The sequence below is a fragment of the Podarcis pityusensis genome, assembly GCF_964106645.2.
Source record: "Podarcis pityusensis genome assembly, chromosome: 9".
Taxonomy (NCBI): Eukaryota; Metazoa; Chordata; class Lepidosauria; order Squamata; family Lacertidae; genus Podarcis; species Podarcis pityusensis.
This window is the reverse complement of record NC_138034.1, coordinates 73981065-74007294: the sequence shown is the minus strand read 5'-3', so window position 1 is coordinate 74007294 and position 26230 is coordinate 73981065. Positions and strand designations below refer to the sequence as shown.

The 26230-nt window shown below is 46.2% G+C and overlaps 1 protein-coding gene across 3 annotated transcripts in view; it reads right to left on the bottom strand.

Moving 5' to 3' along the window:
* Positions 1–1805: 1805 nt before the first annotated feature.
* The window catches only part of FBXO41 (F-box protein 41), a 74445-nt gene continuing 50020 nt past the window's right edge, over positions 1806–26230 (bottom strand). For 2 of the 3 annotated variants that reach the window (XM_081020776.1, XM_081020777.1), the window contains exons 9-13: positions 25321–25416; positions 21943–22061; positions 20570–20728; positions 16265–16380; positions 1806–8835 (exon numbers count right to left, since the gene is read on the bottom strand). In XM_081020776.1, coding sequence (XP_080876902.1) covers positions 8773–8835; positions 16265–16380; positions 20570–20728; positions 21943–22061; positions 25321–25416 — 553 coding nt within the window. In that variant the 3' untranslated portion in view covers positions 1806–8772. The remainder of the gene's footprint in view (positions 8836–16264; positions 16381–20569; positions 20729–21942; positions 22062–25320; positions 25417–26230) is intronic. The other variant, XR_013990463.1, reaches the window with a different exon arrangement.

Below are 26230 nucleotides of genomic sequence, written 5' to 3'. Positions count from 1 at the left end.
TATCACCAAAACTGGGGACGCGGGTGGCGCTGGGTGTTAAACCACAGAGCCTAGGACTTGCCGATCAGAAGGTCGGCGGATCGAATCCCCGCGATGGGGTGAGCTCCCGTTGCTTGGTCTCTGCTCCTGCCAACCTAGCAGTTCAAAAGCACGTCAAAGTGCAAGTAGATAAATAGGTACCGCTCTGGCGGGAAGGTAAACAGCGTTTCCGTGCGCTGCTCTGGTTCGCCAGAAGTGGCTTAGTCATGCTGGCCACATGACCCGGAAGCTGTACGCCAGCTCCCTTGGCCAATAAAGCGAGATGAGTGCCGCAACCCCAGAGTCGGCCATGACTGGACCTAATGGTCAGGGGTCCCTTTACCTTTACCTTTACCTATATCACCAAAACACCACCAAGGAAGCTCAAACCCAAGGTGCATGCTCGCACTCCTAAAATATCTCCCAGCTCGCAGTTTGGGGGCCCCTCACAACCTGGAGGCTGTATACAACGGTAACATGGGAATATGGATGGTCATTTATCCTTATTGGATTGGGACGCAGACAAGCATGCACCCTCAACACCAGCAAGAGCAGGGAAACACAGAAAGCTCTGGAGATTTTCCAGCCCTGCTCAACAGAACTGCAATATTGTCTACACTTTGGGAATGTGCAGAAAGACAACTCTGCCCACGGCAGTTAGGGCCCACCTTGGAGGTATAAACCACGTTGAGCTTTTTTCCCTACAATCAAGTGGCATATACATTTTATGAAACAAGCAAAGAAACTGCAAAAAGACGGAAGGAATGCAGATAGAAGCTTTACAGATGCCTTGAAATTGGCCCAAGGGGTGATGACGTTTGCAGGTGAAGGAAGAAAAGGAAGCTTGGCCTGCTGGCTTTAAAAGAAGCATGGGCAAATACATCGAGGAACAGGTCTAACAACAGAATGGAGCATCTATGAGCAGGAGCAGTTAATACCAGTTAATGGGAGAAGCAACAGCAAGAAATTGCTGCTACCCTCATGCCCTGCTCGTGGGCTCCTCTGTGGCCATGATCCTGATCAGTAGACAGTTTTCATTTTTTCTGGGACAGCAGCTGATGCCATGGACCCAAGATGTGCACTGACCACATCCCTCTGGCATTTCCCATCTCCTGCACTGGCTGCGTAAACTTCCACCATGGATCTGGTCTGACACTCTTCCCCTTAGTAGCCGACTGTGGCATTCAGGGAACTTTCTTCTACCCATACTCAAAATCCAAGCTAGTTACGTGGGACTTGGCCAAAGTTCAATGCAGCTCAATGCAGCTGAGTGACTTTGCAGTCTCAGGCAGGGGTCTCTTCCAGATCTACATTGTGGCCTTCCGCATGCAAGCAAGATGCTCTACTGCCAACCTATGATCCTTGCCCATAAACTGCTCCCTCCTCCTTCTCCTCCTCTTCTGGTGCCATGTGCTCCCACTGGCCAATGCTTGAGCCAGCCCTGGATCTTAGAAGCAGATCCCATGCCGCAAATGGCAGAGGCGTACGTTTCACTTCGTTCAGATAGCGCCACGTGCTAAACGACATGACGCAGAAGGCTTCACGCTCAAAGTTTCCCTCTTCCCGCGCAGACTGACACCACAAAGCTTCAACATTTGACAGTTCTACAAAAGCGCATCGGAGCAGCAACAGCACCAACAAGCCGGGCAGCTGCAGCCACCAGAAACGAGCTTTGATCTTTGCAAAATGCAAAGAGGCATCTCCACTTTGCAAACCACGTTAAAACAAACCCACGCGGTGGCAGAGGCGCTTCGTGCACCAGCTGTGCCAGATTTTCCTCGGGTTCATTTTGCTCAGCAGAAGGTGACATTGCAAAGGGAGGTGTGAAGTTTGCTCGGAAAGAGTGAAAGATAAATTGCTGCCTTTTGCGGCGACTCCGCCATCTGTCCCCATCTCCCTCCAAAGCACGGTCAGTGCTGGGCAGTCTCCTTCAAAGGGGCAGCAGGTACTTTCAGGGGTGGGGGAATCTGTCAATTTTGATTTCTTCCAGTTTCTCAGTGTTCCAATCTTAATCATTTCTCAACATTTTGCAGCAACTTGCAATTTTTTTCTTTTTTAAAAAAAGTGCTCATGAAAACCCATCACGTTTTCATGCAAATTTCTCCTAATAAACACATATTTGTATGCAATTTCACAGACCGAAGACATTTTTCCACAGCGTTTCCCCTGATTGTGCTATTTTCACTGATGTATACATTTATATGCACATTTAACACAATTCCCTTTTGGGGGGGCACACATTACTTGTCTGGAGAAATGCATTGCAAAATTAGGGGATATGTGGATTTCAAAGTTCCTGTGCTGTTTTGGAAAAACGTAATCTGGAAAATTTGAATTTGAATGCAATCTGAACCAAATTCCTCCCCCACTCCTTGCTACTATACAGGTAGCAACTGCATAGTATAGCCCATGGGTCGGCAACGTGTGGCCCATGGGCCGGATGCGGCCCATGAAGACCGTTTTACTGGCCCATAAGCAGCTCCCTTGGCGAGTCCCCCACACGCTGCGCTAAAACAGTGCAGCGCAGCATGGGGACTTGCCGAGTGGCACTGGAAATCACATCTGTGCATGCGCAGATACCGGAAACTGCGTCTGCACATGCCCAGATGCCAAAAACCGCTTCTGCGTAGGTGTGATTTTCGGCATCTGGGCATGTGCAGATGCGATTTCCAGTGTCGTGCCCATGGAGGATCTCCGCGGGAGTGATCCAGCCCATGACTGGTAAGCCTTGCCGACCCCTGGTATAGCCTCTCTGCGCAAAAATAGCCACCCCAGTTTTGCAGAAGGTGAACTGCTGTTGGGAAATGCCCCCCCCCAATACACTGTGGCTCAACTTCCACTTGCATGCAAATTTCTCAATGAGCGCACCATGAAGTCATAGCCTGTGTGTATGAACTTGCCATCATAGTGCAATCCCCATAGAAAAGGATGTTCGTATGCCCCCTTGCTTTTTAAGGGAAAACTGCTCACACATCCAAGCCCTTTTCATAAATCTGGGTTCTTCTCCATGTATTTAGCAGATGTGGGTAGGGAGAGCAGAGCCTGTTGCCCCACACTGTACCCATTGAAGGCATGGAGGGCAACCCAAACCTCTGAGCAGGGCTTCAGCTGTGAGCCGTTGAGGGTGGAGCGATCGACTGAGGCACGCTGATGTGCTAAGCACCTCTTCAACCTGAGCATACCATTTCCTGCCCTATCCGTTCAATTAATGTTTATATTCCCCAAAGGCCTTTAGAACATCCTCACGGAACCCAGTAATACAAATGATCACATTAAGAAAAATTCATTTGCCTTCAAAGCATTGCAGAGACATTTTCTGCCTCCCACCCAGCTTTTTTTTTAAAAAAAGAACACAAAACAAGTTTTTGGCTCAAATTTACGTTATGACACCCAGAAGGTCAGGGGGTTGATCCAGCTCCTGTTAGTCTGCAGTTCTCTACATGCTTCCCATTGAACTCAGTTAGACTTACTTCTGAATAGATACCATAAGTGCAGAACAAAGTAAAACACTTTTAAGTCTTATTGATGCCCTTAGGAGAAAGTTAAGCCTAGGCTCTGCAGTTTCCGATTGGAATCTGTGAGGTTTGCAGGTGCTAACTGGATCGTGGCCCCAACTATCTGATTTCTGGGTTAAGAATAAGAATAAGTTTTAAACAGGAAAGAAAACATATATCAAAAGTGCTCAGGTCCTGTTCAAAGGGTGCAAGGGTTAACACTGCAGAGATGGGAGGGGAAATAATTTCCAGCGAACATCACATCATCATCCACTTACAAACCTCTTTTTTCCTGCCCTCGCAGCACAGTGAGCTGTGAGACTGATGGGGTGGGGGACAGGGAAGAAGGGAACACCATGAACCAGTCAGGGATTTATGGTAATAATAATAATAAAAGGGAGGGAGACCACACACCCATAGCTCAATTTTGACCAAAGTTCACAGGCAGAGAATCTCACAGTTATCATCATCATCATCATCATTCTTATTTTCTTAAAAAAAGAGAAAATAAATAGTGATGTCATTCCACCCAATAAATAAATAAACACGTAAGTAAATAAATAAATAAATAAATAAACATCTTGCTCTCCTCGCCCTCCCCCAACAACCCTCCAAACCTAGAGATGAAATATCTCTTAGAAGACACTTTGGTCTCTGTTCCTCTGAGTCACACCTTTTAATCCTGCTCTTCCACCTTCCCTCCCAGTTATATGTCCTGGTAACATGAAATTGTGGCTTCCCAGGCGAATCGCTGCGCACCATGCGCAGTTCTTGACCGCTGCCCTCTGTTCACACATCCCTTGGAATGCGATCTTGGGGGCAACAAGAGGAAAAGGAGGGAAAGCTTCCCCCTCCCGGTAGCCACTCCATCCAGTCGATTGCCATTGCTTGGAGGACTTGCCGTAGGTGGATGCTGTCACAGCTGCCCCCCGCTTCCAAAAATGAAAGAATGTTCCAGCTAAATCCACAGCCCTGAGGGCACATCCCTGGATTAATCAGGGGGACCCAAACCTTAGATTGTTCCACTACCAGAGACTCTGCAGAAGGATGCATTAGAACGAGGGCAAGAAAGATAGTATCAGGCCAGAATTGGCTCTCGAGTCCTCCTCACATCCGATGGGCTGGTTTCCTCTCTGGCACTCTCTTTCAAAAAGGAAAAGAAGGCGAGAGGGGGCAGAAAGTAATGGAAATTGTAGTCATAGCAGCAGCAAACATCCTCGTGAGCTGACCTTCTCTGCCCTTGATGAACGAGGAGGAACCAAAATAAATAAATCAGTCCCCGAAATGACTCTCAGTTAAAGCAATCCCTCACTAAGAACAGAGCATAGCGACACATGCTGAGTAAATAACTTTGCTTTAAAATCTCTCTTCGTCTTTTATTTTTTTAATTCTTTATAGAAATAAATACTGACTTTTCTTGAATTTAAGGTAACGTTTGTTCAAGTTTCTGCACTGTGTCAAAGGCGACTGTTCAAGGTCATGGTTTATCGCCACTGCCAGAAAACTCTTGTGTTTAAAAAGTATCAAAATGTGGAATTTAGGAGGCTCGTGTTCACTTTCTCCTCCATCCTTGTTGCTTTTTGTTTCGTTCCTTCTTATCGGATGATTATTTTTAATTTTTGCTGGTTTTTTAGGCATCCTTTTAGACTCTTCAGACAGTTAAGCTGGCCACATCAAACACTTTGCTCCCTTCCTCCTCCTGTCCCTTCAGTGTCACCTCCAGGGCCGTGATGAAAAAAGAAACTTTGGCAAAATGGCTGCCTTCCTTGTAAACACAAGGGTGCCCAGCTCCTTGAAGACTGCATTTCTCAGAATGCAGTGCATCTCAAGCTGCAGCTGGAGCAATGCATTCTGGGGCCTCCTTCCTGCAAAAGCTCTCCATTTACTCCAGGATTTGTGACCTTTGTGCCCCCACGACAGGAAAACAAAAAACCCCCAAAGGTTGTGCAAGTCTTTCGGAATCAGGATTAAAATAAAATAAAAATCACTACCTGTGAGAGTTGGCTGCTGGAAAAGGCAATAATTCTGCGAAGCAGAACTGGATTTTTGCAGATCCAATATCTCAGTGAGGGTTCCATTGACCCTCCTTTTCTCTGAATTCTCACTCTCCCCAGTGTTGCTATATGAATTCTCAGAGACTATTTATTGCCTGCCCAAACTGAGAGATCTTCTTAGGGCAATTTAACACTTCACATGGCACCAAACGTAGGTTTTCCACCCAATGTGTCACTTGGCCGGGAGCTGCAAGTAGATTTGTCAATTTTTTAAAGTCCTCATGAAAACCCACCAGCTTTTGAGTCTGGATTTCTCCTAACACTAGAATCAGCAGCATCCCATACCTAAGATTTCAGGGCCTAAATGCCTAGAGTTGGCCTTTGTAATGTCTTGGAGACGGAGGTTAATTGGGAGGGGTGAGTAGAGGAGGGCAGAACCTGCATACTATCTGTTCTCTAATTTGCAGCCAGCTCCTGCTGGGTTGAAGCTTGCAACCTGCCTACACACTCTTCTTAATTATTTTAAATATCTACATTAAAGGCACACTTTCCACTTGGCCCTAAAAAGTCCTCTGCATCTTGTTCAGGCAACTACTCTCTCCTCTGTGTGGCTCTGTCCAGGGTCCTGAAATATTCTGATTCAGGGCCCATTCAGACTTCCACTCGTCCCTAAAAAGCATGGGTGGGAGTGGTTTTGCTTCTGCTCCACCGCCTTCCCCTGTGGAACACCCGTTCCTTCGCGATAAATCTGAGGAACTGTCCATTGGAGAAGACCCGACTGACATTGGCTCCGATTCAGTGGCAAATGATAACACAGCCATAAGAAGGATTAACCTTTTCACTTTGAATGGTGCATTGAAGAAGCCCAGATGCAGCCTAAACTAATTTGCAGTTTCTGCAGCCTTCCTGTTCACTGAGGGTTCTGTGTTCAAGAACCCCCAAAATAAGCGTGGTGTCATCATCAAGTGTGCTTTGCACAACTTATTCTTGCCACAGAATTCTTGGTGCTTTTTGTGTGCAACATAAGGAATAAGGATCCTCCCTCCTTTTTTTGAGGGGAGGGGGGGGGGGAAGACTGATTATCAGTTTTCTCTCTCAGGTAATACCACTCAAGTAATAGAAGCTTTAGAACCCACCATATATAGTCCTATCTGTCTTTTTCAAATAACTTATCTTTGTAACTACAGTTAAGCCCGCAACTTACATTGCATTTTGGGCACTGGGCATAAACCCAAAATTGTGTATAGTCAAAACACATGGGGTGCAATGGTGGATAGGATTGCCAAATACTTTTTTCCTGGATTCGTGCTCCCTTTAAATTATTTTTTTAATTTTTTTTTTCCAAAGTGCATAAAGTTGTATAAGTTGTGGGCTTACTGTACTGAACCAGGAGTCCAACAGCTACTTGATAAGGGTTGGCTCTGATAAGCGTTGGCTCTGAGATGGGGGTTGCCTTGTTTTTTTCTGGGATGGAGCTTGTGCCTTCATCAGCTGCACACCAGGCAGAAACCCAACAGGTCAGCCTCCCCCCCCCCCAAGAATGGAGATGCTCTGATGGAATAAAAACAGCTTCGGATAATTCCAGCTGATGAAGGCACAGCGTAGCGACCCTTGGCTTAGACTAGAAAATGCTTCCCGCGAGTCCTCTCTCAAGGCCAGCCCTCGACTGCCTCTGGGGATTCAGCATAAATGCTATGCCAGAAAGGATTTCCTCAGGTTGATCAAATGTTTTGGCCGTGAGCTTATAAGCCAGGCTCCTCCTTGCAGGATCTGGAACCTGCACTTGCTAGCTGTGTCATTTTTGCTGCTGATCCATCGCCACAGCAGGATGCTGACTGCAAACTCCATCCTTCTTCCCCAAGAAATCCAACTGAAGCAAAGCCATCTGCCTGAGAAATTCGGGCAGAGCTGGTTCCTCTCATTTCTGGCAGCTATGTGCTCCCTAAATCTTGGCATAAACGGCAGGGATTGGGAACTGGTTAATGTCGAGGGCCAGTTAATACCTGGAGAGCACTTGCAGATCTGTAAATCGTGGGGGGGGGGGGGAGAGACTGGATCTCCCTGCCTCCTGGAAAGCAGGCAAGCTAGGGATGATGGATGGAGGCTTACATTCAAAGCAGAAATGTCTCCTTTCCACTGTGCCAATTGCCAAACGATTAATCACTCGGTGAAGCCACCTGCCAGAAGAGGAAGGCGGCGGCTTTCCATGAATCAGGAAAAAGTTGGTGGCAAGAGATGAAAAGAGGATGTTGCAGGCAAAGATGCTTTATGGCCTGTGCAGGAGAGAGAACAAGGGCCCTGGCTCAGTGGCCCAGGTCCTGGGTTCAATCCTCAGCATCTCCTGGGAGGACTGGGAGAGACTCCCCGCCTGAAACCATGGAGAGCAGCTATCAGTGTGTATAGACAATATTGAGCTGGATGGACCCGGGGCCTGACTCTGTATAAGGCAACTTCCTATGTTCCTGGCTCCAAGACAGAAATTGGTCAGAGGGGAGAACATTCCAGGGTTCCTCTGCAAGGTAGGAGATTTGTTTTCTTAGGATTGTAGCGGTCTCTGGCCGCAGGGAAATTCGGATTTGCTTTTTCTTTCATAAGAGAGAGGGGGGAAATCAAAATGAAGAGAAATCCCTGCTTCTCCCCACAACAGGAACTGCCCCTCCCTCATTAAAAAACCAAGAGTAAGAGTGAGCGAGAGAAAGAGCCTGAAAGGAAAGAGATGAAATGAGGCTCCGAGGCGATGGAGTTTCAGACGGAAGGAACGACCAGTCGTTTCCACAAAGGAGGAAGGCGAATCTAGGGAGTCGAGCGAGCCCCGTTGATTTGTCACCCTTGGCCGAGAAGTTGTTGGAAGGGCGAAAAGAAAGAGAGAGTCTTGACGGCAAAGGAAGGATCTGCAAAGAAGGGCCAAGCTTCCCTTGCACAGCTGCCTCCGCGAGATGAAAGGAGGAGGAGGAGAAGGAAAAGGGATGTTCCCGCTGGCAGTCTGGAGAAATTCCTTTGCCGGGCGTTTTTGTGTGTGTGTTTTCATAGCACCATCATCTCAGCGATACAGCTGACCCTTCACCGCACGGAAAAGGAGCTCGTCGCGCCCAGTCCGGAAGGCCTGCTCAAAGATGCGTGCGCTCGGCTGGGTGCTTCTGAAAGCGCCAGTCCAGAGAACTGAGGCTGGCAGGCAGGCTGCTGGTGTTGGCGCCAGGATGTCTTTACTAACAGACGGGCAGGAGATGTTAATCTGGGGTGCGCGTTGGTCTCTCCCCTTGCAAAGGTTAACAGCCAGCTTCCACCTTAATGTGTAAAATCTTTGAAAAGCCCGGCCTCTTCTTCAGGGCCTGGAAGAGATAGAGAAGAGAGAGACGGCAATAAATTTCAGGGGAAGTGGTGTGACAGAAGAAACAGGCTGCTCCAGTTGGGCCAGAGCTGCTGCTGCTGCTTCTTAATTCTTTTTAACAACAAAGAATAAAAAATAAAAAGGGAGAACGTGAAAGGATAAACTATAACCCTATAAGAAATAACAATTGCAATTCCATACATACTTACCTAATATATAGATACTGGCATTATCCAAATACATACCGTATTTTTCCATGTATAAGACTAGGTTTTTTAACCAAAAAATTAGGTTTAAAATTGGGGCTCGTCTTATACACGGGTAGTGCTGAGGGGTGTTTTCTTAATCTGGAGTCCCCAAAAATAGGGGGCATCTTATACATGGGGGCATCTTATACACGGTATGTATTTATTTTTTAACCTGAACGGGTTCCAAATTTCATTATATTTCCCCCCGCAAACTCTACATCTATAAGCAATCCACTCATAAGTGGTAAGTGCAATCATGTTTTCAATCCATTGATTAAATGGAGGCATCAATTTATCTTTCCAATGCAGCAATATAAGTCTTTTGGCCATAGTAAGGGTAGGAAGAATCCAGTTACTTTCCTCAGTTCTCAAATTCCATGTCATAGGTATGTAGCTCAAAAGAATATTATCCTCTGGAAATTTTATTTTATTTTCCACACAGTCATATTTATATAATCCACTACTTTCTCCCAAAACGTAATAAGTATAGGTCATTGTAAAAACAGGTGTTTCAAAGAAATATTATCCTTATTACGTCTCCGACAAGACAGTTCTTTTCTATACAAACGCCGTGGAGTTCCAATAAATTCTAAATGTTTGGGCCAAAGAGAGGGAACGTTTTCTGGCCGGGCGGGTCAGATCCTTATATCCTCTACCTGGGCGAGAGGCAAATTTGACAGGTGAGCAGGATTGCCCATCTGTCAATCACCCTGTGCCAAAGCAGTGGCAGGTGATGTGGCGCTTTGACGCCCCGACTACCGGGACTTCAAAGCGCAGAATGGGGGCTGTTTGAAAGCCCTTTTGCAAACAGGGGAACTGGCACTCGCAGCTTAGATAGAATCAATCTCTGCCCTCCTGTGCACCCACTGACATAACCTGCTATAATTATGATTTATTAAATTCGTATACCACCCTTCAGCAGCAGATCTCAGGTAAGTACATTATATTGGAGTGACTTGTTGTTGTTGTTTAGTCGTTTAGTCATGTCCGACTCTTCGTGACCCCATGGACCAGAGCACGCCAGGCACTCCTGTCTTCCACTGCCTCCCGCAGTTTGGTCAAACTCATGCTGGTAGCTTCGAGAACACTGTCCAACCATCTTGTCCTCTGTCATCCCCTTCTCCTTGTGCCCTCCATCTTTCCCAACATCAGGGTCTTTTCCAGGGAGTCTTCTCTTCTCATGAGGTGGCCAAAGTATTGGAGCCTCAGCTTCAGGATCTGTCCTTCCAGTGAGCACTCAGGGCTGATTTCCTTAAGAATGGATAGGTTGGATCTTCTTGCAGTCCATGGGACTCTCAAGAGTCTCCTCCAGCACCAGAATTCAAAAGCATCAATTCTTCGGCGGTCAGCCTTCTTTATGGTCCAGCTCTCACTTCCATACATCACTACTGGGAAAACCATGGCTTTAACTATATGGACCTTTGTTGGCAAGGTGATGTCTCTGCTTTTTAAGATGCTGTCTAGGTTTGTCATTGTTTTTCTTCCAAGAAGTAGGATCTCAGGTAAGTTCACATTATATTGGAGTGACTGGCCAGTGTTAAAAAAAAAAAGGCTTTATGGGCCAAATCTGACCTGCAGGCCAGAGGTTCCACACCCCTGATTTGGGTGAATGAGACTGGCCCTCTAATCTCAGCCTGCCTAAGTCAGTCCTCAGTTGCCTGCATTCTTACCTACAGCCAGTCATGGGGTGGCTCTGCTTGTCATTTATTCAGCATTGCCTTCACTGACTGGCAGTGGCACTCCAGGTTTTGCCAGCTGAAGACTGAAAAAAATGCTTAAAAGTACTTCCCCCTCCCCAAAACCAGAGTCCTTTCTGTTGCAGATAATCCAGACAGAAATTCCCAAGTGTCCAAAAAGGTTATTTATGTATGCCACTACTGCGGCCAGTGTTTTGTTAGTCCCTAAATGGAAAATGAGCGAGGTCCCAACCAAAGAAGAATGGCAGCTTAAGATGACAGAATATGCGCAGCTTGCTGACTTAACATACAGAATAAGAGAACAAGAAGAACATACGTTTCATGAAGATAGTAAAATGTTTAATGAATATATGGGGGCAGAATTGTGTACACTTGAAAACGTTGGCATTATTAAGATAAATTCAGCAGTGTAAATAAGTTTTGATGGATGTAATAATGGAATACTGAATGGTTTAGTTTGTGTAAAATATGCAGGGATTTAAGATATGAATAATGAACCATGGAAAGAGAAGAAGGGAAGTCATTGCTGGACCCTCGAGTTACATACCGCTCTGGATACGTAACTTTTGTGTTGCGAATGCGGCAAACCCAGAAGTGTATACTTCTGGGTTTTGCTGCGCATGTGCACAGAAGCGGCGCCTGCAGTTACGGACTTTTCAGGTTAAGCACGGACCTCTGGAATGAATTTAATTCGTATCCAGAGGGTCCACTGTATTTTAAACTGTAAAACAGAAAATTTAATAAAAATTATGTATATATATATATATATATATATATATATATGTTGGAATTCTGCCTGGGTCAGAGGAATGTGCCACAGCGTAGGCACCGGCAGATATTCCTGTCGACCTCCCCGCGTCTTCACTCTGCTGATAAGCAGGCGAGGTCCGGCGATTCTTCTCAGATGTATGAGAGGAACACACCGTTCTTCCTCTCTCCCCTTTGGTGTCCCCAGGGAGGGGAAAGAAGCAGACAGAAAACTATTTACATCATTTATTTCTGCCTCTTACATCAGTACAGAGAATCATGTCTGCACTCAACAACAGCAAGAAGAAACTCCTCCCAAGTACATCCAGTACGGGTCATATGACACACACACACACACACTGAGCTAACATCCGGTGCTCAGTACAGAATGGACTGCCCCTTTGTTCCCATGGCAACAGTCACAAACATCCTGTCTGGCTTTCCAGCCACAAGCAGCTGGCTGAGCTGCTAGAGCCTTTGCTTGCTGCAGCATTGGTGCTTTATGGTAACATACTCCCCCTAAAGTATCAATGTGTGCTGCGAGCAAAGCGTCATCCAGAGAAGAAAACAAACAGTTGTTATATTTATAACATTCCCCTGTTGTTTCAGTTCCACCCTTGGAACTACCCGCCACTGGTTTAACCAATGTACCTCTCTGGTTGTGTGACTTCGCATTACCTCGGTTAACAACTCTCTGTTGTGCCTTTGTCTCTGACTCAGACACAGCTTCAATCTGACCTTGGTCGTTTACAATAGCAACATATGCAAGCTTAGCAAACTCCTTTGAATACCTCTTGGGTGGTACACCCTTCGTTGCTCTCTCAGACCTACGTAAGAGGTTCTGATCCTCTGTGCTCACTGGTTCAACCTTTGGACTCTCTGGAGAACCAGTACTAAGCTTAATCAATGGTTCATCCTCCTCTTCTGAGGGTCTAGTCATTATGTGAGATTTCCTCTCAATGACTGTGACAACTGAGCTGTCTGAGCTATCGCTGTCATCATCAGTACTACTGAACTCAATAAGATCAAACTCATCATCATCAGAATCCTCTGTGGGAAATGCGTGAACAATCAACCTCTCCTGTTCAGGAGCACTCTCTGGGAACTTTGTGAGAATCACCTGACCAGATTCAGACAAAATTACTCTGTAGAGACCTTTTTCATAACCCACAAAAATGCCTCTGGCATTCTTTACACCACCTGGAGCTTCTGTTCTCACATGAGACCCGAAAACCTTAAAATAGGCAACAGAAGGTTTTCTATTGAACAGCTTCTCAAAAGGAGAACATCCCAACTCTGTTGAGACTTTTCTCAACCACACATGAAGATAGGACGCTAGCGATTCGGCCCAATATTCATGTGGCAAATGTGAACTCAGCAATTGCGCATTCATCCCCTTTTGCAATTCTTTGTTCACTTTTACACAGACCCCCCCTGTTCCACGCTTCTTGCGAAACAGCCACTTTGTGGTCTATCCCTTTTCCATCCAGGAACTTCTGAAACTTCTGTAACAGAAAAACTTGCTTCTCATCTGTGAAAAGACAATCAATGTTAGCATCATGCATAATTTTAACCTTGTCACAAAACTCCTGAAACTTTTCTAAAGTTTCTTGCGGTTTCTCCATCATATAAACCCAAGAATAATTAGTGAAACAATCCACACACAAAAGGTAATACTTTGCACTGCCTCTAGATGGTTCTAGAGGACCAATCACATCAGCATACACCCGCTGAAATGCTCTGTCGACCTTCTTGGTCTTGGTGCTCACACTGGTCACGCCTGCAAGAGAGATTTCGTTAGAAACAGAAGAATTACATTTCATGTAATCACTTTGATCAAAAGTCAACAAATACAGTCCATCTTTCTCTTTGGCAGTAAGAAACAGTTCTCCATCTTTGTAGATCTTGCAGCTTTTAGCATCATAGGACAGTTTCAGTCCTTTCTTTGCAATCTGCGACACGCTCAGCAGATTAAATCTCAGTTCTGGAACCAGGTAAACATCACTTATAGTCAAGTTCAGACTCTCAAGATACACAGTCCCAATTCCAGTCGCTTCCAACTCCTGACCGTTGGCCTGTTTCACAGTGAAGCTTTGCTTCTTCAACGTCGAAAACAGTCCTCTGTGCGGGCACAAATGTTTTGTACAGCCCGTGTCGATTATGAATGCGTTCCCAACATCTGGCGTGGTTCCTTTCGCCATCATAGCCTTTGCAGGTTTCACCTGGCACTTGGTACGGCTTTTGCCTGACGCCTGAGGCTTCGTAGAGCTGCTCTTTGCTCCTCTTGACTGGCGCGGCTTCTTACAGTTTCGCTGTAGATGCCCAGTCTGTCCACAATAGTAGCATCGGACAGCACTCAATGCTACACCATGCTCTCCAGTAGCACCAGCAGTGGGGGAATTAGAACTCTGTTCTTCCCTCCCCCTGTCTTTTTCTTCCAGTGCAGCAAGTCTGTCGTGTTCATTCAGGACCACAGCACAAACTCTCTCCGCGGTCAGCTGCGCGGCCGGTAGGGAACCAAGCTGACTGGCAACAACCTTGTAGGTGCGGCTAAGGCTGTTTATCATCATGAAGCAAAACACTTCCTCCTGAAGACGAAAATTGCGTTCCACCATCTGTTGACGCAGAAACTTCATTTCTGTCAGGTGCGCTTGAACATCTCCATCAGGCGCAAGTCTCAGATTGGTCAATTTTTCAAAATACAGCAACGCTGAAGAACCAGCATCTCTCTGATGCGTTGTACGCAGCGTGTCCCATACCTCTTTCGCATTTTCTAAATGCTGAACATGCACCAACTGATCATCTGAGACACACAGAATTATAGCAGTCCTGGCCCTTACATTCTGTGACTCCCAACCTCTGGTTGGTGCTGCAGGGATGGGGTTTTCAATTACATCAAAAAGCCTCTGATTCTGCAGCAGGGCCTTCATCTTTACAGACCAAGATGAATAATTGTCATTGGTTAAGGGAGGTGGGCAAGGCAAACCTCCCCCTTTCTTGGCATCCATCTTGAAGCCAAGCCTCCAGCTCACAATGTCAAACAAACTGTAAAATCCAACAGTTGTTTTTTCCTTTCTCACGCAGCAAACTGCAAATTGTTTACGCTCTTTGCACCTGGCAGCTAAACTCAGGCTGCTATTGAAAAGTCCCTTCCAAGAGCTCGTAAACCTTGTAGCCAAAACATTCTCTGATTTTGTTTCGCTTTCCCAGGCTCACACTCAGAGTCCAGCCCCTTTGCCAGTAACTTTCCAGGACCGTTACCTAGCAACAATGCATTTCAATAGGACATCTTATCTACCACAAAAATTTGTGGAATGCAGGCTTCAGCCTTCAAGCTGCAGGCCTCTTCTCCGGAGCTCTTGTTTTCTTTGAAACGCAGCTCCGTGAACCAGGGAATTAATCTTCCTGCGTTCACTCTTTTAGCCCGAAATGCAGCATACCTTGAACCTTGTTGCTCTGGAAAACACCTCTTCTTTCCATCAGCTGTCTGTGGAGCCTCTGGCTTCTTTCAGACGCTTCTCTTCCTCCTTGGAGCAGAGGAGGACAATCCACCAGCCTCTCATGCAGATGTCCGATGAATCGCAACCATCCGAAGGCTGCCACTGTTGGAATTCTGCCTGGGTCAGAGGAATGTGCCACAGCGTAGGCACCGGCAGATATTCCTGTCGACCTCCCCGCGTCTTCACTCTGCTGATAAGCAGGCGAGGTCCGGCGATTCTTCTCAGATGTATGAGAGGAACACACCGTTCTTCCTCTCTCCCCTTTGGTGTCCCCAGGGAGGGGAAAGAAGCAGACAGAAAACTATTTACATCATTTATTTCTGCCTCTTACATCAGTACAGAGAATCATGTCTGCACTCAACAACAGCAAGAAGAAACTCCTCCCAAGTACATCCAGTACGGGTCATATGACACACACACACACTGAGCTAACATCCGGTGCTCAGTACAGAATGGACTGCCCCTTTGTTCCCATGGCAACAGTCACAAACATCCTGTCTGGCTTTCCAGCCACAAGCAGCTGGCTGAGCTGCTAGAGCCTTTGCTTGCTGCAGCATTGGTGCTTTATGGTAACACCATAATATATGGGGGCAGAATTGTGTACACTTGAAAACGTTGGCATTATTAAGATAAATTCAGCAGTGTAAATAAGTTTTGATGGATGTAATAATGGAATACTGAATGGTTTAGTTTGTGTAAAATATGCAGGGATTTAAGATATGAATAATGAACCATGGAAAGAGAAGAAGGGAAGTCATTGCTGGACCCTCGAGTTACATACCGCTCTGGATACGTAACTTTTGTGTTGCGAATGCGGCAAACCCAGAAGTGTATACTTCTGGGTTTTGCTGCGCATGTGCACAGAAGCGGCGCCTGCAGTTACGGACTTTTCAGGTTAAGCACGGACCTCTGGAATGAATTTAATTCGTATCCAGAGGGTCCACTGTATTTTAAACTGTAAAACAGAAAATTTAATAAAAATTATGTATATATATATATATATATATATATATACACACAGTAAATAAATACAGTAAATGGACAAAAGTACAAAGATTCATAAAATGTTTAGGGGTATGCGTACTCCTGTGTCCTTCCCAGAAAAAAGCACTGTATAAAAAGACTGAACCTGGGATCTTTGAGGATGAGCTCTTGCCACTTCAAGCAAGCCCATTGCTAAAAAGGAAGAGAAGCAGAACAAGACTAATAAGGATTAGACCATGTGGGAAACTCATTACCTGGAGTTTGGTCACCATTTCCTCAAACATCTTCCTGGCCTCAGAACTGTTTGGTTCCTTAAAGTAGTCCGAGATCCCAACCTGCACCACGATGGACTTCAGGTTCCGGCAAACACCTTTAAGGAAAGAAAAATGTCTTCAGCATGAAATCTGGGTTGGGAGATTTCCTCTTCTTTTTTGGGGAAAAACACACATAAGATGTGAAGAAAAAGGCACTCCCCAAGGGGGGGAAGCGGGGGGACTTCATGGCTACCAGGGGGAGACCTTAAGCAGGGGTCAGCAAACGTACTGTGCCTCGGGCCGTGTCTCCAGCGCTGATGCTGATCACACCGCGGGCCAGAGGGTGGGGCAACGCATGCCCATATGCATGCACACATGCTATTTCCGGCACACTTCCAGGTCGGAGGAGCACCAGAAATAGCTTGTGCGCATGTGCACGGGCCTCCTCTGACCCAGATGTGCACCGGAAATAACGCTTGCGCATGTGCAAATAACGCTTGCACATGCACAAATAATGCTTGCGCGTGCACAAATAACGCTTGTGCATGTAGAATAATAGAATCATAGAATCCTAGAATTGGAAGAGACCACAAGGGCCATCGAGTCCAACCCCCTGCCAAGCAGGAAACACCATCAGAGCACTCCTGACATATGGTTGTCAAGCCTCTGCTTAAAGACCTCCAAAGAAGGAGACTCCACCACACTCCTTGGCAGCCACTGACAATTCCACTGTCAAACAGCTCTTACTGTCAGGAAGCTATTTCCGGTGCACAAGCTATTTCCGGTGCTCCTCCGACCTGGAAGTGGGTAGCTGTGCAGCGCAGCACCGGTAAGAGCGGGCGGTGGGGGTTGCCGCGGGCCGGATAAACGAGTCCCGCAGGCCTTAGTTTGGGGACCCCTGACCTTAAGGGTGTTGTTGTACCACACTGGTGACCCCTGCAGGAGAGAAGCTGCTATTTCACCTTGAACCCTGATGATCTCCACTTTGTATGATCATGAAAGGTCAGGGTTCTAGTCCTCATGACTGTACAAAAAACAACAACCCAAAGAAGACCGGGACATTTGCTACAACTCCAGCACCCTTATTATTTAAAGGAACATCCTTGGTTGTTCTTCCCTCCACCTCTGAAAAAACTAGAGGGAAAGCCCTCTGCGTAAATCCATTTAAAGCATCACCTACGTCATTAATTGTGGGTACCAGCTGCCAGAATTCTGCTAAATTAAATGCTAATAATCATCTGCGATATGAGCTAGTAATCACTATTTTGGAAAATTGCTAGCAGCAGCTGATACGGCTGTGCGAGAGGCAAAGTTTGCTTGAGCCGCTCATATCTCTAACCGTGCCTCCTCTACTTTTAATTTAATAAATCGGGCCGTGAGCTTTCAATTAGCAGATAAATCCACAAAGTAGATCAATTAATAGATCCCCAAATTAGTAGATTTAATCAGTGGGGCTCAGAGTTAAGGGGGTGCTTGCTAAATTTTGCATGTGCTTTGGCTCTTTCCTAGGGAAAAGAGAAGGAAAGTCATGTTATTGGTGGACATTCCTTCTGACAATGGTTATAAATTCCCACGTGAAATAAAACAAAAATAATAGGCTTATTGAGGTCTGGTAACATTCGCACTGCATTTTATTTTTCCTAATTAACACAAGCAGGTCAAACAACTAAAAGGTCATTAATTGTTGGGCAGCGATGCTAATTGATTATTTGTGTAAAAAACAGTAGGGTATGTCGCCTAGCAAACTTCCTGGATATCTGTAACGAAGCAGCTCTGGCAGAAAGCCAACCTCTGCTATTTTTAACAGCGAAATTCTCTATAAATACTCTATTTGGCACTTGTTCCTTCACAGCCAAGTCTTAACTGAAAAGAAAACCTGAGCTTCTCTGAAGCTTTGTACCTCTTGATGGGAGAAAAGGTGTGTGAGGAAAGTAGATTTTTCTTCTTTCCCACATATCCAGAGTCAGCAGCCGAAATAGACATAAGATCTGGGGTTGCAAGGCCTTTTGGGGGGGGTGTCAATAGGACCATTTTTTATTTTGAGTTAGTGCTATGGGTACAAATAAAAAAATGGCTGCCATGGTGTGTGTGACATAACACAAAATGGCTGCCGTGAGGTTTGTGGCATAGAACAAAATGGCTGCCATGGGGTGTGTGGCATAATACAAAATGGCTGCCATGGAGTGTGTAGCATAACACAAAATGGTTGCCACGGGGTGTGCGGCATAATACAAATGGCTGCCATTGGGTGTGTGGCATAATATAAATGGTTGCCAAGGGGGGTGTGTGGCATAGTGCAAAATGGCTGCCATGGGGTGTATGTGTGGCATAATACCAATGGCTGCCAAAGGGTGTGTGTGGCATAATACAAAATGGCTGCCATGGAGTGTGTGGCATAACACAAAATGGTTGCCATGGGGTGTATGTGTGGCATAATACCAATGGCTGCCAAAGGGTGTGTGTGGCATAATACAAAATGGCTGCCATGGAGTGTGTGGCATAACACAAAATGGTTGCCAAGGTGTGTGTGTGGCATAACCCAAAATAAGGAAGAAGAGCAAATAGTACCATACACTCTGGATTTTTGAGGGGATTCTACTGATAATAATAATAATAATAAGAAGAAGAAGAAGAACAAGAATAATAATTTATTATTTATACCCCGCCCATCTGGCTGGGCTTCCCCAGCCACTTTGGGCAGCTTCCAACAAAATACTGAGATACTTTGTGGGTGCCATACTGGCCATACTGGCTGGCACACTGGCACCCACGGGTGCCATGTTGGCAACCTCTGTGATAAAATAAAAAAAAGCCAGGCTAATGGCCAGGGCTCCCCCCGGCTTGAACTCAATGGAACTCTATTCTGGCTCCTTTCAGGTGGGCGCCATTGCCCCTATATAAGAGAACAAGGGAGGCGTTCCTAGTGAATTCTGGCACCTCTTTTTCTGGAAAAGTCACACTGCTAATGGCCCTCCTAGTCCAGTGCCCTCCTCTTGCGGTGGCCAGCAGATGCCCCATTTGGGAAGCCCACAAGCCGCATCTGAGCGCAATGCCGCTGGCCCTGCCTGCCATTTTCCATGGTGGGAGATTTCCCCACAAAACCAGCTCCTGGTACTGAGAGGCTTCCAAAAATGGAGTCAGAACGTAGCTATCATGGCTCATCGCCACTCGATCTCCTCATCCTCCATGCATTTGTCTCATCCTCTCTTAAAGCCATCTGAGTTAAGGAACTGTGTGGATAACTTCTCAAAAATGCAAAGGAGATGCGTGGGCCCCGATGCAGATTGGGACCCTCAGCAGCGCACCCATGAATACCACCCCCAAAAAAGGTTTTTTCCAAAATGAAAGTGCCTTTAATTCTCTTTTTAAATTTTTTTATTTTTTTGGAAAAGTAATAATCGTAAATAAATAAGAATAAAAATGTGCACCCCACCACCGAGACCATTCCATTGCAACTATCCAACATCCCAAAATTTCAACACCTCTTGCGATGGTTTGACCCCTTTCCATTTTAACAGCACAAATTCTACAAACACCATCCATATCTCCTCAAAATCAATTCTCCTGCATATTCCCTATCTTGCCTTAATGGCACGTGTTACTTTATAATTACTAGCTATATCCCACACCTCTTTATACCATTCTTCCATCTTATATTCTGCCTGTCCCTTCCACTTCCTAGCTACAATAATTTGTGCAGCTGACAATAAATTTGCAAGCGGGTCCTTCATAGCCTGCGGACATTCCACTCCATTGGAAATTCAGAATAATGCTATCTTTGTACTTTCGGTCAGCTTTAACCCAGTGATTTCTGTTGTCTCCTTAAATGCCCTTTGCCTAAAAATTTGTACATATTTATACCCCCACCACATGTGAACATAATTCCCTGTTTCCTGGTGCCCCCCCAAAAAAAAAGTTTGGAGGAAGCCATGACAGCTAAGCCACTACAAAACTGATATGTCCTCACGGTAGAGACAGTTCTTCTGAGTCTCTTCCAGCCACCCCAAAAAAGACAGGAGAACCTTTGCTGCCCCAACAATGACCGGCCAGTTGGGTTTCCAGGGATCTTATCACTAAGCCCCAACATATGAAGGTCTTGCAGGATCAGGTCCATTTGGTCCAACATCCCCTTCTCACCATGGCCAACTGGACCAGAACCTTCCAGACATCCCATCCCATCATTTGCTGGCTGTCTCCCCCGCTTCCTAGGTGCCATCCTAGGTCCAGGAACGTGGCACGAACCCTCCTGCAGCCCACCTGCCCGGTAGCTTCGCTTTTTTGGGGGGTTGGTGGTTTCCCACTCACTGTTGAAATGCAGCAAGGCTTTGGGTGTGACCGGGGTGGATGTCAAGACCAGCATCTCCAGCCCCTTCAGGCCTTCCCGACACACCTCGGCCGCCACTTCCTGGTTCACCTCCGTCACGTGGTCCAGCTCCAACACTTGCAGCCGCATGCAGTTCCGGGCTGAGGAGAAAGACAGATGTTTGGGGATCAGCCAGGAATTGCATGACCATTATATTCTATATATTAGATAGATAGATAGATAGATAGATAGATAGATAGATAGACGGATAGATAGACAGATAGATGGAAGATAGATAGATAGATAGACAGTCAGATAGATGGAAGATATAGATAGATAGATGATAGATAGATAGATAGATAGATAGATAGATAGATAGATAGATGATATAGATAGATGGATAGATAGATAATAGATAGATGATATAGACAGATAGAGAGATAGATATAGATATAGATGGGGACACGGGTGGCGCTGTGGGTTAAACCACAGAGCCTAGGGCTTGGCAATCAGAAGGTTGGCGGTTCGAATCCCCGCGAAGGGGTGAGCTCCCGTTGCTCGGTCCCAGCTCCTGCCAACCTAGCAGTTCGAAAGCACGTCAAAGTACAAGTAGATAAATAGGTACTGCTCCGCCGGGAAGGTAAACGGCTTTTCCGTGCACTGCTCTCGTTCGCCAGAAGCGGCTTAGTCATGCTGGCCACATGACCCGGAAGCTGTACGCCGGCTCTCTCGGCCAATAAAGCGAGATGTGCGCTGCAACCCCAGAGTCGTCCACGACTGGACTTAACTGTCAGGGGTCCTTTACCTTTACCTAGAATATTTATCAGCCAAAGGCCTGGTTTAAAAGGAACGTTTTCACCTGGTGCCTAAAGATGTATAATTTAGGCACCAGGCGAACCGCCCTTGTTATTGTTAAAGTCCTCATGCAAACACATCGTTTAATGGTTTTTTAAAAATTATTCTAATACATTTTAACACAAGGAGAAAAACCAGCCATTGACAGACTTCCCTTGCTCTCAATCCATGGTTCCTTTTATCTTCCACTTCCTCTCGCGTTTTCTTAGTTTCCCCAATCTTTCTCTGCTTCTCCCGTTAACTCTCGTTCTAACTTACACAGCTGAAAATATGACCATCCAGCTATGCTAATTGCCTGCTTGTAGTAATTTTTCATATAATCAACAAATAATATCTAGTCCTCCTTATATCTTTTCTCATTTTGGCTTCATATTCTGGTGGTCATGCCTGAAAGAAAGCAAACACACCCTCTTGCATTCACCACTGCATTCCCAGAATGCAAAACGTTCGCTGTTCTGCCCCCGGCTTTCTGCCCCCTAGAAGCCCATTTCACAGACGGAGAGCCTGAGGCTAGATTTACCTAAGGAAGCCAATCCTTGCACTCCGCAGCCTGCTCCACCGACGCCCAGTGCCCTCAAATGTGGCCAACACCGCCCAATCATCTGCAGGCAGCGGTTACTGAAGCGGGTTGGTTGCTGGCTGGAAGGGAATTTTTTATTTTTTGGAAGGGAAAAAAAAAGAAGAAGGAGAAGAAGAAGAAGAAGAAAATGCAGATGAGAAGCTGATCAAAGCATTCCAATTTGCATAATGTCATTAACAGGCACAATTTAGGAGAAGAATGTGTCATCTGCCTTGGCTTATGGGAGTTCTGTGCAGTGAAAATAGATGTAATTTAGCTCCAGTTGTTTCCCAGCCCCCATGAGTAACAAGCAAAGAGAGAAGGCATTTTTAGAAACTTGTTTTATCGCACGTCGGAGGAAGAGAACTAAAGGCAGTGGATACAAATTCATATCTCGGATTGTGCTGGATTTCCCCCCTTTGCATAACAATAAAAAATAAATCCCAAACTGGCACTGGTCTTGAGACGCACTTCTCTCTTTTTGTCACATATCATTCCGTTGCTGCCTCTCCGTTCTTTACCCTTGTGGAAGCGCGGAGCTGTAAGGGACCCCAGGGGCCATCTAGTTCAGCCCCCTGCAAAGCCAGAAATCGCAACTAAAACACAACAACGACACCAGAGCAGCTTTGTTCGTCCTAAACCCCATCCAGGAACCACTTCCCATTAAAGATCTTGAAGCAATTTTGCAGTGGAGACATCAGCAATAAAAACAACAACAACGCCATGCGTCAAAACCATTCCGTCCGCGCAAGCAATTAAGGACAGCTTGCATATTAAAAATACATTTCGTATGTAAGGACAATTTCAAGTCCCGTATGGATACAGATCTCCACTTAAAAGGCTTGTTGGGAAAGGAGCGTCTTCGACGGGTGTTTAAAAGGTGATGTGGAGCTTGTCAACACTCCCCCCCCCCCGGGGAAACCAATTCTTTGGTGATAAATTGGAACAAACAGCAGTCCACAAAACACCTGATTGCCTTCTGCTCCGATAAAGCACCAAACTTTGGGTTTCCCAGGGGGGAGGTGGCACAGACCCTCTTGCGCCCGAGGGAGGGAAATTGGGACACAACCTCGAAAAAGACCACGCCCCCTCTCACTCATGCCCCACCCCCTCTGAGCTCCCTCCCTGCCTCGCACTTTTGCAGTCTCCAATTCCGACCCCGCCACATCCCCATATGTACTTCTGGAAGCCAGCGCTGCTTCTAGCGGCGATGTGCAGGGACAAGGCAAAGTTTTACTTCCATTATTTTTTTTTGCTCCTGTGTTGTGGTTCCCAGCTCCTGGTAATCAGGGGCATTTCTCGCCTCTGACAGCGGAGATACCAAGTTAATTCTCACCCTTGCGGTGAAATATATCTACAGTGGTACCTCTGGTTGCGAACGGGATCCGTTCCGGAGGCCCGTTTGCAACATGAGCAGAACACAACCCGCGTCTCTGCGATTCGCCACTTCTGCGCGTGCAGCAAAACCCGGAAGTAACCCTTTCCGGTACTTCCGGGTCGCCGCGGGACGCAACCTGAAAACGTTCAACCTGAAGCAAATGTAACATGAGGTATGACTGTATTTTACTTACTTATAGAAGACCTGTTGTCTCCATTGTTGACCCTACATCATGGGCCGGCAAACTAAGACCCAGGGCCGGACCAGGCCCAATTGCCTTCTGGATCCAGCCCACGGACGGTCCGGGAATCGCCGCGTGGATCGCCAGTGCGAATGTTCTTTCCCTCTCCCTCATACGGTAGCGGCGCCGGCGCCTCCTCCCTCCCTCCCTCCTCCTGGCTTCTCCCCGCCCTGCCTAGAGGAGGAAGGGCAAGCTGTGAAGCTTTGTGTATTCAGCAAATATGATGTCCAACACTGAACAGTGATTCCGGATATTGACTACTGTTTCGTAGAATTCTTCGTCGGCGTGGTGGGAGGATATAGAATTGCTTCATAAGCCCATCTTATATCGAATGAATGTATGTAAATGCTGTGACTACAGCATTGACTACATTATTCCATGAGCACTGTTCCACAGCATTTGATATATTCATTTACATACATTCATTCAAAATAAGATGGGCTTATGAAGCAATTCTATATCCTCCCACCAAGCTGATGAAGAATTCTACGAAACAGTAGTCAATATCCGGAATCACTGTTCAGTGTTGGACATCATATTTGCTGAATACACAAAGCTTCACAGCTTGTCTTTCATGGTACAAAGTCTGGTCCCTCGCTTCATTTAAAGATTTTCAGAGACTTTAAGGCTAAAGATTTCATTTTGTACTTCTTATGGTTTGAAGGAATTCTATAAAGATTGTCTATTACTTATGTATATAGTCATCGTGTTGCCTAAACATTGCTGACGTTCTCTTTGCAACACAGGGGTTGGTTGGTTTGGTTACTTAGAGGAGGAAGGGGGCTGGGCCTTGTTTGCCCCAGCGGCAGCAGCAGCAGCGCTTGAGCGGCCGCCATTTTAAGCAACCCCTCTCCGGAGCCCTTTTGTGCGCCGCTCATCGCCCTGCCACCACCAGCCCCTGCTGCTCGCAAGACACAGGTAATCAGCCACCAGGGGTTCGTGGTGCTCTTGCATCATTTTTGCTCCCAAAATATAGTCCGGCCTCCACAAAGTCTAAGGGACAGTGGAGCTGCCCCCTGCTGAAAAAGTTTGCTGACCCCTGCCCTACATGTTTCTGTCTGCAAATGGAGAAGCTCTTAGGGGAGGGCGATTCTGAGCTGCAAAACGGTGGGAGGAGAAGGGGCCACTGCCTGCTCAGCCTGACTTTAGCTTAAAATAAATAAACCACAGAGCATGCCATTGCAAGACCTGAAAACAAATTTCTTTCCCACATCTAGGGACTCAGCTATGTTAGTGAAGTAACAGTGATTTGAATGCGCTATGAACATGCAACACCAGATGGTGCCAGAGAGCAGGAAATTTTAAAACACGATTTTCCATAGAGATTTTTTCCCCTTTTGTTATAATCTGATTTCCGACTTATTTATAGTGGTTTTCCCCCTGTGTCTAGAGCCCTCCCAGTTGCACTCTGAGAGGTGTTTTTGAAAAGTTTCACATCAGCCACGGAGTGTGTGTGAGAGAGTCTGACTGCTGCCGCAGTGCTGGAACCCTCCCTGCACACACAATTTCGTCCATGAAAATTGCCCTGCTGGTGTTGATATTTCCATGCGTGTGTGTGTGTGTGTGTGTGTGTGTGTGTGCGCATTGAGGAAATATATATCTATATTTATATGTACCTGTTTAAAGCAAAATAAAAGTTTTTTTTAAAAAAAAGTTCAGAGGAAAGAGAGGAAAATACCAGCAAAGGAGCGAGGGTAATTGCATGCTCCGGCATTCTTACCAAGGGTGCAACGGCGCCACCTGTAAGGAGATGATGTCTCGACAGCCTGCTCCCAGTGCCCAGATAACCTCATGGCCCACGGGGTCAGTGGAACTCCTGCAACGAAGAAATGGGAAGGGGGAAAGAGATGAACAACTCCATAGAAGCAGGTGAGCGTCAAATTGCGTCTGATCCACCCTTTCCCACAACTCAGGTGTTCTTTAGATTCCTCAAAAATGGCATCCTTTGGCAGGTGGATTCTGCGTTGATGAAAATAGAAGCATAGCCAAACTAAGAAGCACTGGAGAGCGTGAACTGTGTTTCATGGGAATTAGCAGGAGGATGATTTATATTTAGGATTTAGCAAGGCGAGTGAAAATTATTGCTTGCTTGCTTGCTTGCTTGCTTGATTGATTGGGGTGGAATGTCTCCACCCCCATCATTCAGCCCAGAAACTGAAGTCCAGCTCTGAGGGCCTTCTGGCGGTTCCCTCCCTGTGAGATGTGAGGTTGCAGGGAACCAGACAGAGGGCCTTCTCGGTAGTGGCACCGCCCTGTGGAACACCCTCCCATCCGATGTCAAGGAAATAAACAACTATCTGACTTTTAGAAGACATCTGAAGGCAGCCCTGTTTAGGGAAGTTTTTAATGTTTGATGTTTTATTGTGTTTTTAATATTCTGTTGGAAGACGACCAGAGTGGCTGGGGAAATCCAGCCAGATGGGCAGGGTATGTATGTATGTATGTATGTATGTATAAATAAATAAATAACTAGCCTGGAAGGGGCATGAAGTGTCTCCTGCCACAGGTACTGCCCTTAGCAGGTAATGCCATCATCATCATCATCATCATCATCATCATGTGCCAATAATGACCATTGCCAAGTTTTTGTACATTTTGAAGGGACATTGTAGCGTGCGCCTGCTCCCACA